This window comes from Melitaea cinxia, chromosome 26, assembly GCF_905220565.1.
Source record: "Melitaea cinxia chromosome 26, ilMelCinx1.1, whole genome shotgun sequence".
Classification (NCBI taxonomy): Eukaryota; Metazoa; Arthropoda; class Insecta; order Lepidoptera; family Nymphalidae; genus Melitaea; species Melitaea cinxia.
The window spans coordinates 10,941,778-10,957,421 of NC_059419.1; the positions used below are offsets into that span (position 1 = coordinate 10,941,778).

Below are 15,644 nucleotides of genomic sequence, written 5' to 3' on the forward strand. Positions count from 1 at the left end.
AACACAATTATTCTTATATTGTTTCTGCCCTTTGCTGGATTTTTTACTATTTCTACCATAAGTTAGTTTCAACCTAGATTTAGATTCACTAACTTCCGTTTGCTATTCAGATTTTGTATTAGATAAAATTCCACTAACATTAACTTAGCTGTCATTATTATCTTTGTTTGAAGTTACAATATCATCCAGTTTGTTATGCAGTCTTTTATAGAGTTAATTTTTATGATTGATAGGTCTGTGATCAGTTATACTTACAGAATTAGGGTTATAGATGGCACTGATAAGTTCGTTCTTGGTTTGCTCTCTGTGGGCGCACCTGCTGAGGTCACGGCTTCTGTGTACGAGCACAGCTGATCCTTCTTGAGACGATGACACTTCAGTTGGGCATGATCCAAAGACATCCGTCTAAAGAAAGAATATGATTTTATTTTTATAATAACGACTAATATAAATTAAATTTGCTGTACATTATTGTATTAATATAACATTATTTTACACCACTAAGGTCTTAAAGATCATTACAGTTCACCTAATGATAAGTAGTTACCATAACCTATTGACGTTTACAATATTAGAAGCATCATAAGTGCTTTGCCTACTCTACCCCTGCTATCAACACAGGGTATCCCTGGGAGCTCTGAATACCTTTCTCAATACAAAAAAAACGACACTTAGTAATTGGGTAGTAACTGAGGTAGGTCACAGCAGAAAATTTCCTGCTCAAAATACGAGTATGGAGCAGCCCAAATGGGGAAGTACCTCGACCTTACAGAAAATCACAGCTAAATAATACTGATTTCAAGCTGTTGTGTATTTCTGTTGGTGAGTAAGTTGACCAGAGCTCCTGGGGGGAATTGGGGATAGGGTTACAGGCGTCGCTTACTATCAGGTGAGTTGTACGTTTATTTGCCGACCTAGTTACCTATTGTCTGGCTGCGATCTTCTACAAAGTTGAAATACATCTCCAGCCGGGCTATTTAAAATTTAGAACAAGATTTGCAGTTACTGCTGTGTCCTAAATATGATGACCTCGATGATATTATACTTAATGCTAGTTGAATATTTTTTGGAATCCATGCCTGAGTGGAAGTTTTTTGCTCTGTCTGCAGCATGGAGATGATGGCTCTCTTGATGTTAAGAGAAGCGCGGGTGTCATCTGGTTCAGTGCAGATTTCGGCTCCCACGCGGCCATCTTGAAGACTGAACTTAACGGGCTTCTCGATGCCGTTAGGCGCTGAGTATTTCTGAAACAAACAATTATCGATTTTAATACCGTTTTCAAAAATTTACCACCTCTTTAGATTTCTTTAGCATTGAATTTCTTCTATTTACTTTGTTTTTTAAATTTTATGTAACTAAAAAAATATATATATTTCACATTACAATTAAGTTTTTTTTTTTTTTTTTTTTTTTTTTTTTTAAATTATGTTATATATCCACAGGCTTATTATGCCCGTGCTTTTGTTATTCCTTATATTTTTTTTTTTTAACATGCATCGGTACTTCACCGCAACTTAAGAATCCAGAAGCCTTAATAGCTAGTTTTAAAATTTCTAAAAAGTCGACGCGAGTCCACTGATCAACACTATTCTACATATTGCTTTATTATATTTTTATATAATAATTATTTTTATTATATTTACACTTATATTACAATTATGTTAAAAATGTTTAGTTTTTAGACATACATTCAATCCAACTGTAACATAAAATCTTCGAAAAATCATCAAAAAAATAAAAATCCCTAAAAATAACATCCAAGCGAATTAATCTGTTCGTTGTGGTACAAATGCCGATCTTACCTTTCCATCTGGTCCAGATATTGCTAGAGAGTAGACCTTCAATGACAGTACGCAGTTACCAGCCGAGGTAACGGACACCTGTCCGAAGATCTTGACACTGGTCTCCTGTTTTTCTGTTCCGGTCAGATAAACCGAGACTGATCCTTCGACTCCATATGTGTATTTTTGACCGGGTAAGAAAGTTGGTCCGGATGACGCTGGAGGGTTTAAATTCAGATGAATACGATATAAATATTACAAATATCAATATTAGAAGGAATTAATGGATGTCAACGAAATCGGTCATTGAAAACCCTTATAAAAAATTCTTTGCTTCCAAAAACTCTCGAGGATTGTAGATTTATACGAATTAAACCTTATTTTGGTTAATTAATTAATACTTATTTTGTTTTAGGGAATAAAATCTATTTTTTACTAAGTGACAGACATACTGACATAAATCAATCACATAAGAAATAGAAGAATCAACCAATTTTAACTGTTGAAATATCTTCTTCAAATATATATTTATCTTTTAAGCAACCCTTTTTATCATTTATAATATATTTATGTAATAAGTCTAAAATTAGAAATAACGAGGGCTGCCTCTTATCAATAAGCAATTCTATTAATTTATTATAAACATAAAGAATATCTCTTGTTGGTAGTAAAAGTAATGATTTCCTCATTAACTCACATCCTTGGCAAGACAAGCTGCACTTATCTGTAACAAAGAAAAAATAACTATTATTGAAACGTAAGCAAACATTAATTATATTATAAAAACACAATTAAAAGTTATTTGTATAATTAAATGACTCTGTACACATCTATTATAAAACGATTACAGCGAAATAATCTTTATTTACAAAATGTATTTTAGAATGAAAGAAATGACTTGTTTACTTCAATCATTAAGATATTGTATGACCAAAAAGAAAAATGTTTTAAGTATTTAATTGGAAATCATAAAAAAAAAATTATAAACATTGGTTCAAGATGACGTCGTAAATCGCTTCAGCTTGTAATATCCCACTACTGGGCACAGGCCTCTTTCCCCATGTAGGAGAAGGATCCGAGCTTAATCCACAACGCTGCTCCAATGCAGGTTGGTGGATATATTCCCTACTATGAGTAACGATCGCACGATGGGGAGACCCACAAGGACTGCAAGGACGTCGTAAATAGAAAATAAAAATTTTAAACTAAAGTTGAAATCTAGACTAGCATTAGCGTTTTCGATTGCTAAATTTTCAAATGTTGACTTCACTTGAAATTTCATCACTTCTCATTCTTTGGTTTCATTGATAATGAATGAGGTAACACAAAGTACCAAAATGCGTAAAACGGCACATTTGTAACCAATCTAAATTTACGAAAATACTGTAAAAAGTAACTAACTAACTAACTCAACTGGCTCAGTGACCCGAAGTGAGTCTTGGCCTCCGAAACAAGATTTCTCCACTTTGCACGATCTTGCGCGATTTCCCACCAATTATTGGCTTGGATCTCACTCAAGTCTGCTTCAACCATGTCCCTCCAGCGGTACCTGGGTCGACCCACCGGTCTACGTCCAGTTGGTCGACCCAGATACGCTCTCTTAACTGCTCGATCCTCCCCCATGCGTTCGACATGACCGAGCCACCGCAACCGATGGGATTTGGTAACTCCAATGATGTTTGGCTCTGACACCAGGTTTGCAATTTCAGCATTGGTTTTTATTCGCCAGCTGCCATCTTGCCCTTTAGATGGTCCTAGGATCTTACGGTAAATTTTCCTTTCCGTAACCAGAAGCCTGTTCTCCTCTCTGAGCGTAAGTGTCCAAGCCTCACAACCGTACATTAGGATTGGACGAATGATGGTTTTATAAATTGTGATCTTTGTCTTCCTACTAAGAAGCTTGGACACCAAGACCTTGTGCAGGGCTGCACTGCACCTCAAGGTGTTTTGTATACGGATCTGTATTTCTTCGTCACGTGTATTCGTATCGGTTACAGTGCAGCCAAGATACTTAAATTTCGACACTCCCTTGTATGTGGTACTTCCAACATGGAGGTCTTGTCTTGCTTCGCGAATATTCCTATATCGCTTCATGTGGAAGTACTCGGTCTTGTCATGGTTGATCAAGAGACCAACCTTTTTTGCCTGCTCTTCGAGTGTCATAGCGGCTAAAGCAACATCGTTAATGTGTTCCCCCAACAGGGCCAAATCGTCAGCGTAGCCTATCACCATATGCCTTCCATTCAGGTCAAGCCCCAGATCGAGTGTCATCAATCCTCTAATTACATGCTCTAAGACAATATTGAAGAGCATTGGTGACAGGGCGTCGCCCTGTTTGAGACCGGTAATAACAGGAAATTCGTCGCTCAGCTCGCCACCAACCTTTACACACATCCTGCTCACTCCGGTAGCCGCCACCACTAGGTCCACTAGCTTTTTTGGAATATTAAAATAACTGTAAAAAGTACTCATTTTTATTTATTTTACATTTAATTGTTGCTTGAATTAGTTTTTATTTATTTTTATTTCAGCAAATTAAAATATTCATTCATTTAGTTTTCATTTCGTAACCGTTTCATATCTGCCAACCCGCATTTGAGCGGCGTGGTGGATTAAGCTCTGATCCTTCTCCTACATGGGGAAAGAGGCCTATGCTCAACAATGGGATATTACAGGCTGAAGCGTACTTCATTTTGTAAAACTAGGTCTTATAATTTTGAAGATATTGGAGGTTTTCTAACCGACTCTTTTTCTTTGCGGTCCAGTTTATTATGAGGTATAATCTGTAATATATCTAATGAAGGGAAATTCTAAGTTGTTCTTAATTCTGTATCCTTAATACATAAGAGAGTAACGTGTGAAATCAAGCATCAATACATCGATAAATAGTCCTATAAAAAGGTCTCAAAACAACGAATTCTAGATAATTAATAATACTATAGATATATATATTTTATTAAAAGTAACTTAAACGGACTTTTTTTAAGTAAAAAAATTTTAACTCAAATTTGACAATTTAAGTCATTTAAACATTTAAATAATTTAACGCATCAAACACTAAACAAAACAAAATTATCAAAATGACGTCACATTTCTAAACATTTAATTAATCAGTACATTTTATCTAAAGTAAATATTTACTAGTTCAAAGGTACGATCGGAATATTACATAGTAACGTTCCCGGATTGTTATTATCTGTTGACAGTAAGTGAATAATGAGTTATCAAGCTAATATTTATATTTATATGTATATATAAAGACTTAGATAGGTATGTTTGTGCGTTATACGTGATTAAATTTATAATTCATGTAATAATAAAGTGACTACTAATTGCCCTATGGAAAAAAAAAAACCTCTAAAACATAGTGCAAACCATATTCTCATACCGAGCTATGAGAGACTATGAGATCTATAAGAATCTGGTTTGCATTCGTCCATGGTTTTATGAGGTTTTATGAGACTTTTTTAATAGGTTTACACTGTTGCTTATAGCCTTATTCTATACATTTCTGCATACATAACCACGGTCATAGGTGCGTTCAGCTTAGGCTATACGCAAAAAAAAAACTAAAAAACGAAGAAATTAAAAAAATGTGTGTGTCGGCTCCGACGCACGACTGGAGTATACTCCTTCAGATCGACTGTCTAAATAGGCACAAGAAATGCTTACTAATCTAAGAAAAAGATTAATAACCATATCAAAAGGTAAATGAACGAATCAAATAACGCCACCTATCGAAACTCAATAGGGTTCCGATAGATGGCGTTAACAAAAACGTAACGAGGTCATTCGTTAGTAGATTTTACTCTTTACATTTTTTTTATATCGGGGGCCTTGTATGAAAATCGTTTTTTATGGATTAAACTTCAAAAAATTAAGATATTGTAACAGTGAAATTCTGTCAGCGTCGGACCACGTCCTAGCTTTACTAGGCAGTCACAGGACTGTCGATCTGTAGTCTTAAGAAATACATCGCCTGTAGCATAGGCGTAATTATAATGGTTAATAAAAGGAATGGCCCTTTTATAGCCTGTGGATGTTAATTTTAAAAATACAAGGGGCACTCAACTTATTCGGTCACTAGTAATATCTTTTTTTTATACTTTTTTTTATATTTAAAACTGTTTTTGGTGTTCAAATAGGAATATGAAATAAGTGATTTCTACAATATATGGAATACTGGAGTAGCAGTCACTGCGATCTTTGACTTTTTTTGAAGTTATACTTCTTTTGGGAAAAACGATGAGAGTAAATGTTTACGATACGCGCGCACACCGTCACAATAAACCGACACCCTGAAGTTAGCTAGTCAACGAAGAAGTTAGCAACGTGAAGTTAGTTAGCCAATGAAGTATAACTTCTTACGTGTGTACACACACACACTTTTTTACGTATATTTATTTTCTACTGAAATAGATAAATTAAATTGATTTCAGTGACCAATGAGGTTAATTAATATATGATTAAATTAAATTGGTTATCAAGAATTATTTAATTTATTATTTATGGCAATCATGAAAGTTTAAAAACATATGCCCTATAATTTTTTAGTATCACATCGATTCTGTTATATCCGTAATAACTAGAACATTCCAGAAGAAAGTGCGTAATATCACGTGACATTTGAGTACGACCGTCTGATCGCCCAATTTATTTAAATCGTGGGGGACGTGATCGTCCACATGGCATTATTCGGGCCCCCTCTACAGATCATTGGCTATTATTTTATAAACAGAGATCGTAAACCGTATTAGATTCGTTTCGGTAAACAAATTTGTTTCGCACAAGGTCTTTCAATTACTTAGATTTTGTTTATCTTGCACATAAGTTGCTGATAGGTTTTGTAAGTAGGAAATTTGTTTGTTTATCGCGCTTACATCAGGAACTACTGGACAAGATTAAAATTTTTTATACTGTATAGCCCATTTAACGAGGAAGGCTTATAGCCTTTGAGCCTGGAATAGCCTATAGGTTATTCCTTAAATTAACGCGTGTGAAAGCGCGGGACATAGCTAGTTACTATATATAAATATATAATCATGTCTGTCTGTAGTTTTTTCCCACGTCCGATGCTGTCTCGACAGGCGGAGCATGTCAGTTAATTTGTCAATGATCTAATCTACTAAACGGGAGCATCCGTACACAAACGGTTCAAATCGAAATATAACATTATTTATATATACGTATATTGTAGGTTTATGCCGTGTGTCGGCCGAATAGAATAGCACCACCCTCTTCTCGTGGGGGTCGTAAAAGGCGACCGAGGGATAAACCTGGCCCAAAATCATCAGGGTTCTAGAGAAGGAAAACTTCATTTTAAACCCGGAATCAGTATCCGTCAAGCATTCGTCGCATAGCTCTAAGATGCGAAAGACATCTGCAGCCGAACTGGCTCCACACGTATCGATTCGTCGTTCCTGTGGGTCTAGCCAGTGAGGTCGAGAGGGTGGCGCAGAGCTTAGACAACTCTGCGTTTTCCTGGAGAGTGTCCTAGGCGACACAGTGTCTTTCTGACACTGTCTAAATCGTCTGCACCGGTAGCTTAAATTTAAACAATAATTAAAATTTTAATTTGTAAAATTACGATTTTTAAGTGCTTTTTAAGCTTATTTTATTAAATTTATTTTTTATTTTGTTTTTGAATTTCGAACTAAATTTACCATTTAAATTACCTGTACCTACTCCCAATTCATCGACCTATCATTCGTGTCATTTTTTTGCGTGCCATTTGAAAAATCATGTGTAATATCGGCAAGAAACTCCGCAGTTACTCTTTTGAAAATAATATATAAACTGTGTTTTAGTACAAAATTAATAACATGTTGCATAAAATAAAGCCTCACTAGGTCCTCACATCTTTATCAACTATGTAATCCTGCACCGAATAATAAGCTTTATCTATTAATTTTTTTGAATAAAAACTTTAAATTTATGTTGAGACAATTCCAAAATCGTTTGTGGTATTTTATTATACATGCGAATACCATAACCCAGAAAGGAGACGTTTACTTTTACGTTCGATTTTTAAACTGATATTAGTGAAAATCGAAAACAGAGTAACGATCAACTTGTTTATATTAAGTTGATAGGAACTAAAATATAACTATATCAAATTTAAACATTAATATTATCTCATATTTGCGTATATTTACTGAACTGACAAAGAGGTATTCGTTGATAAGGGTTCAGAGAATAGGTTATGAGTTATCAACACACAAACGGTCATTGTCAAGGCGATATTTTTAATAATATTCATAATAATGAACTTGAATTTCGTTTGAGGTTACAGAATTTTTATTATTTGATATTATATGTTCTGGTGATACAAGATAGAGACAGGTAAGGCAAATGCGTTCTGAATCGGTTGTAGCTTCATTGTATTTAATGGTCAGTTTTAATACTCTATCTATCCATGCCAGAGAACAAATCAGAGATAGATTATTAAAAACGGCTGTAAATCTATATTAATATTATAAAGAGGAATGATTTGATTGTTTGTTTGCATTGAATAGGCTCCGAAACTACTGAACCGATTTGGAAAATTCTTTCACTGTTGGAAAGCTACACTATACGCGGGTGACATGTGCTATTTCATATTTAAAAAAAAATGTTTTTTTTTTTTTAAATCAAATAATATATATACAACTTATTTGACCGAACAAATCTTAGACTGTTAGTATCTCTATATTGAAAAAATATCTTCATTAACTTGTTGAAATATGTTGAAACCAACATTGAAAATATTTGGAAGTCGCGTAAATTGAAATTTAAAGTTATCTGATGTTGGACTGTGATAAAAAAAATAATAAATAGTTTATTACTCGCTAACAAATGATCATTACAAACTGACTTACACTTATAAAATCGACAAAAGTCCAAGATAAATCGTTTTGTGAGTATTTGCCCTCTGTGAGGGGCCTTAGCCGGAACAATCTTATAGTTAGTGTGTTAACCTAGTTCACTACAAGCTCTTTAAAACAATATACATCTTATAACTTTATACATCACAGTTTAATGTCCTATTTCACTCTGACAGAATTTTCGTACATTGTACTAATTTTTTTAAATCTTCTATTTTTAAATTTTTTTTTTAAATGAACTAATAAATAATATTAGTATAGCCTTACCTATAAAAACTCTTTTCAATGTACATATATACTGATATCTTCAAAAAAAAAAAAAAATCAGCTGTAGTTGCTACATAAAAAGTTCCTTCTACGTAAGTTGCTTCAATTATCTACAATCTTAATAAAAACGAAATTCGAAATGATGAAATCCGTACACGAACGAAGGGCACATAGCTCTTAAAATTTGTAAGCTAAAATGGCAATGGCAGGCCGTATTGTTAGGAGAACCGACAATTGATGAGGAAGAAAGGTCATAGAACTTGGCAACTTGGACTGACGACCTGAAGAAGATAGTGGGAACTCTAAAAGCGCTGGATTTAGAGTTCGCAGGAATGGACAGAGTGAGAGTGGCGAACAATAGAGGGGGCCTAGGTCAGCAGTGGACTTATAGAGACTGATGGTTAGATGGATGGATGGAAGTAATTAAAATATCTATTAAATACGGAATCAAATGAAATTCAAAATATTCTGTCTAATAATACTTAGTTATTGATATAATTTTAAATTATAACAAGTAAACTTGTTTTCAGTTAATTTTATATATTAAAATTAAAGCATTTAATTGTTGTAAATGTTTGATTATTTTAATATATACATAATTATGTATATAATACATTGTATTTACAATAATATGATAAATGTGTAATTATTATTGGTAAAGCAGAAGATAGAACGACCTATGACATATGATTCTGTTATCATTATCAAGAGCCTTTATAATAAAACTTAGCTGTTATATAGGTATATTATGTATGTAATAATATATATTTTGTATCTTAATTTAAATTTATTATATTTAAAAAATTTAATTTTTAATCGGATAACCCGATCGGTGAATACATTTTTTTTTCACTATTGATTATAATAGCGTGCCATATTTTTAAAGTAAGACCATTAGAGTCAACAACCCTAAACTAAGCTGAAGTGCTGTGTTGAGGGTCCAGAAACACAACACAAGAGTCAAGACCATGTTCGAAAAGACATAAAAAAATCAAGAAAAGTCGCGAGTCGGCACCCCTGGCATGAACTTTTTTTTCCGCCGGGTTTGAAAGAATCATTTACGCCACGAGACGATCTTATTAACATTATTCACCTTCCTCATATTTCAATCACACACTCAATACTGGTGCCAGGTTTCTATTTTTCCTGAAAAAATTGTCGTGAGATTTGACTGAATCTGCTATCACAATACAAAAAGCAAGTTACTGTAAAATATCACCCAAGTATACCAAAATACATGATTTGTATATTAATCAGGGCTCTAAGCAGGATCTATTTGACCGGGACTGGGGAGGTCACGAATATTTATATATAATTAGACTTAAGACCTTTATATCTATTTACCAGATTATTATTATGTACGTAAAATATATACTGTAGTGATAACCTATTCCAATTATAAATCACAGGTAAGTTAAACCCTATCAACTAATATAACAATCACCCTGGTATAGTGGTGCGAGTGGTCGCCTAAGAACACCGACGGTTTGCAGGTTCAATTCATCGGATAGGTTGGGATGATATTTTTTTGGATTTTTCGGATGTCTGTCTTTGAGTCCTCCCCACCGTGCATCGGAGAGCACGTTAAGCCGTCCCGGTTAATATCATAAATATTTGATATCGATCATTACTCTTGTTAGAGGAACATCCGCCAATCCGCAGTGGAGCGGCGCGGTGGATTAAGCTCACATAGGCACTATTGGGAAAATTACTTTTTTAGTTAATATTTAGTTACTTTGCTTAGAGCTAAAATAGATATCAGGTGTATTTGATAACAGTCGGGATCGACAGCTTTACGTGCTCTCCGGGGCACGGTGAGGAGCTATTATACGACATGCTCTCCAAAGCAATGTCTGCTGTTGTTTTAATTCTCTTTAACTAAATTGAATCCGTCTTAATCACGGAGAAGAGTTTTATCAATCAATCAACGAAATTGAGTTAAGCATAGTTCGTCTTGTACAGGATAATAAATTATCAGATTTTTATTTTTTTTTGGTAAGTGAAATATTTATGTATTAAAAGTATAATCTATATATGAATACGTGAAGCAAAAACTTTGTACTCCTTTTGACGAGAATTACGCGGACGGAGGATTTTCAAGTTTCGTACACTTATAGTTTATATAGACGAGTACAGAATGCTAATATATTTTTTTTTAATTATAAAAACATATTAAAGCAATAAAAAAAAAAAAACATTACACCCTACCATGTATTTGACACACACGCATGTTTATACTCTTTTGTTGATTGACGAAGTCTGTAGTCAAATTGACAAATTTAAAAGAAGGTTTTTTATTTTCATTATTTTTTTTTGCTTCTTTTTTTAATTACAATTTTTAAGTATGGTCGAATTTCGACACATGATTTCACGTTATTTTTGGCGTGAACTTGTGGAGGCCTATGTCCAGCAGTGGACTGTATAGGCTGTAATGATGATGGTGATGATGATGATGAATTTCGATCACTGGGCGACCGCTAGTTATAATAATTAAGATTCGTTTTGTATATACCCATAGATTCCTAACATGTTTTTCTTTGTTTCAGATAACCGGTGCATATTAATTTATGTAAAAATTCTTTGTGCTATTTATTATTTGTAAAAGGACCCCTTTGTAAATGTTAAACATTTTATTCTCTTTCTTTCTTTCCTTTAAGTAAATTTATTTTCATCATATTATTCAGATATAAACGACATATTTGAATTGAGTGAGTTATGGATTTCATAAAGAACATACAGCTTGATAGCTATCATTACTCACAGTAGGGAATATATCCGCCAATCCGCATTGGAGCAGCGTGGTGGATTAAGCTCTGATCCTTCTCCTACAAGGGGAAAGAGGCCTATGTTCAGCAGTGGGATATTACAGGCTGAAGCGTATACAACCAAAATTATATTTGTCAATATTATTGACATTTTTTGTCATAATCAAAGCCTGTGATATCGATTGTGGATATCTATATTTGATAAATAGTTTATCTCCCACATCAGTCGATAGACTTTGTGACCAGGAAAATTTTTTCTCTAAGCTTCTATACACAAATATAATTGTGTTTGTTCGCAAACGAAAGAAAAACCGACTTCAATTACATCGATAACTAATAAAACGTAAGTAGACGAAAGAATAGTCAAGTAAATACAGGTAATTACAGTCATCAGATATCGATTAAATTTTAATGGGACCACAAAACAAGTATCATCCGTATCATCATAATCGGCACAGTAAATAACTATACCGTATAATACATACAATACAATAAAAATAATCGTTAAAATAAAATTTCGTCAATTCTATACAAAATAAATAATTAATATTATGAAATAAATAACTCGCAAATTAGGAAACGTTATAAGCTTAAAAATACCTTAAGTCTAACTGGGAAATCATAAACATTAAATATTAATTCTTAATTCTATTTGTTTACTATTGAATCAATCAAACTATTGGCTAGTCTTTAGAGTGAGACCCGTCGAATTATGCCGATAAACGGTCATATTTTGAAGTTAGATAGGTTAGGGTTATTTTTTATTTTATTCGACGGGTCTTAATCTAAGGACTTACCAAACTATTTTCTTGTCGTAATAAGTACATATTAAATTGTACTCGCTTTTCTTCGAATAATCAACAAAGCAGTTAAGCTAAGCTTAAAAACACATGACATTAACTTTTTAAGACCAGTTGACATGTATAAACAACTAGCTGACCCGGCGAACTTCGTATCGCCTAACAGTCGATTCTTTAATTTTATAATTTTTTTTTTTTAGAATTTTTCTCTCCGTAAGAACCATCCTCGTACTTCAAGGAATATTTTAAAAAAAGAATTAGCGAAATCGGTCCAACCGTTCTCGAGTTTTGCGCTTAGCAACACATTCAGCGACTCATTTTTATATTATAGAAATCCTAAAAAAGTAGTTATATAAAACAATAAATTTACAAAATTCGACGCTCGTAGTCGCGGGCAACGGCTAGTATTCCACGTAGATTTAAGAAAATGTATAGGAAAATTATTGAATAGTAGATGATTAAACAACTTACCATTGGTGAGAGCTGGGGTCCATAAAACTGTGTGTAATAATAAAACACTAAAAATGCTAAAACTTAGCCTAGACTTCCCCATGGTTATGGGGTTTAAAATCACTAATAATGCTATAATTTATCAGTCTGTCGATTACTTATACTAAACAATACTATCTGGACGTCGAGTCACCACCACGTCTGGATGGCAAATGCATTCCTGAGCGTCCCGTACGTGCTTTTATAGATGCAGCGCCATCTATCGACCAATCAGCATTCGAAATTCAAATTATCTATACTAATAATAAAAGCGAAGAATAAGTTATTGCTACGTTTTAAAATACGAGAAATTATTTAAATAATATTAAGTGAACATTATTTAAATTTACACTAGTTATATGAAACTTATGGTGTATAAGTATTTGTAGACATAGGCCTAATTAAGTGTTGTTACTTAATTAGGCCTATCTATTATAGATTTTAAACACGCTATTATATGCTTACTTAAATAGTCATTAAGCGTTAAAATACGTTTCTTTGTTTGTGTCGTTATTATCATGATAGTTATGTTATTGTTTGTGGAAATATTTGATAATATTAAAAACCATACAAACATATTAAAAATGGTACTACGCCATCATCTATAGTCATTTTACCGGTTGTTAAAACTATATGAGGTATAACGGTATCCGACGGATAAAAATTTATCTATCTGATATAACTATTTGTAACCTGAATACAAAAATTGTAACTTATTAAGTTATTAATATGACGTTGCCTGGATTGGAGACCACGTGTTGGCAAACGCAGTGAGGGACGTCCTTAGACTAAAGATTACGCAAGATTACCGGTGAGGGTTGGATGAGGATTGCGGAAAGCTGGGATGTGTTACGCGAACTTGGGGAGGCCTGTGTCTAGCAGTGGACTGAGATAGGCTGAAAAACAATAAAACAGAGAGAGATCTTATTGATTGAGGTATTAAAGCAGGCCCGCTATAACTTTCACATGCTCTGTCCGGATAAGCTTCAGAAACCTATGAAAGAAGCTTTTAAATATATAACTGTTTGATAAAATGTTACTTTACTGGTAGAAAGGAAATTATATGATAAATTTAAAAAATAATATAGTTTTTTTTTTATATTTCATAGAAAAATAATATTGAATGTACTTAATATAATTAAAAAAAAATTCCCAGCGTTTCCCTCCCGGACTTTGACCGACGACCTTCGATAAATATTCCGCATGTTACATTGTGACAGCTCGGCGTTTTCTTTCAGATAACATTTTACGCTTTGCTTTGTAATTTCATTGATTAAGAAAATCTAGTCTTATACATAAAATTCTGTCGCAATGTTAATTACCGCACTCCCCCGAAACGGCTGGACCGATTTTTATGAAATTTTTTGTGCATATCGGGTAGGTCTGAGAATCGGCCAACATCCTATTTTTCATACCCCTAATTTATGTGGGGGGGTTGAGGGGGTTAATAGCATATATGGGAAAACAACTATGTCCGTGTGTTTGTTACTAAACTCCTAAACGGCTGGACCGATTATGTTAGAAAAAAAATGACTGATATTTCTATGGGTTCATGGATGGTTTGAAAACACAATTGGACCCGGTAAGTGGCACCACTATCGGTATGTCAGCAATCAAATTTGATAGCTTTTCCGGGCAGGAGAACGTCCGCCGGGCCCACTAGTAATATTATAATACTGAATAATTTGTTTGTTCGTTATCTCGTTAATCTCAGGAACAGCTTGTTCGAATTGAAAAATTCCATTTCTGTTGGATACTCCGAGAAAGCCTTCCTTCCCTATATGGCTATATCATATTTTAATAAGTATTTTCCTTATATTCAAGCGGGTCAATCCGCGGGTCACAGCTAGTATCATCATTACAGCCTATACAGTCCACTGCTGGACATAGGCCTCCATAAGTTTACGCCAAAAATAACGTGAACTCATGTGTTTTGCCCATAGTCACCACGCTGGGCAGGCGGGTTGGTGACCGCAGTACTGGCTTTGTCGCACCGAAGACGCTGCTGCCCGTCTTCGGCCTGTGTATTTCAAAGCCATTAGTTGGATGGTTATCCCGCCACCGGTCGGCTTTTTAAGTTCCAAGGTGGTAGCGGAACTGTGTTATCCCTTAGTCGCCTCTTACGACACCCACGGGAAGAGAGGGGGTGGCTAAATTCTTTAGTACCGTAGCCACACAGTACGTATACTGTAGCCACACAGCTAGTAATTAATAAATTGTACGATTAAGTGACTAAATATATGCATTGTTTTTGGTTTGAATCCTGATTGAATAAAGACATTTTGAATATCATTTTTAATTAAGTAGGTCTTTGGTGCAGTTTGCAATAATATCTACTTTCTGATCCGGGAGCTGTGGATTCGATTCCTATCCCGAGTCAGGGTGGTGGTACTATTACGTTTATTAATTTAAAAATATGTAGCCTATATCTGTATGTCGACTTCTACCTACAGCGCAGGCATTATATTCTTTGCTTTATATATTTATATCTTTTAAGGATATGAAATAAAAATATTTATTTCACCATAAGGTGATTACGTGACACAACGAATGTCACTAAAAAAATTACACTCACAAAAAAAAAAACAAAAAATTTAAAAGAAAGTTAAGGTACCAAAATATCAATCAATTAATTAAAAAAAATTATATCTTAGCATTAGGTATATTACAAACATAGGT

At 33.9% G+C, this 15,644-nt stretch overlaps 1 protein-coding gene across 1 annotated transcript in view; it reads right to left on the minus strand.

The window, feature by feature from the left end:
- Window positions 1-3,314, minus strand: part of LOC123666477 (apolipophorins) — a 47,294-nt gene extending 43,980 nt beyond the window's left edge. The window contains exons 1-5 of the mRNA XM_045600567.1: window positions 3,191-3,314; window positions 2,479-2,505; window positions 1,803-1,999; window positions 1,080-1,244; window positions 256-405 (exon numbers count right to left, since the gene is read on the minus strand). Of these exons, the coding sequence (XP_045456523.1) occupies window positions 256-405; window positions 1,080-1,244; window positions 1,803-1,999; window positions 2,479-2,505; window positions 3,191-3,314 (663 nt within the window). The remainder of the gene's footprint in view (window positions 1-255; window positions 406-1,079; window positions 1,245-1,802; window positions 2,000-2,478; window positions 2,506-3,190) is intronic.
- Between the last annotated feature and the right edge of the window lie 12,330 nt (window positions 3,315-15,644).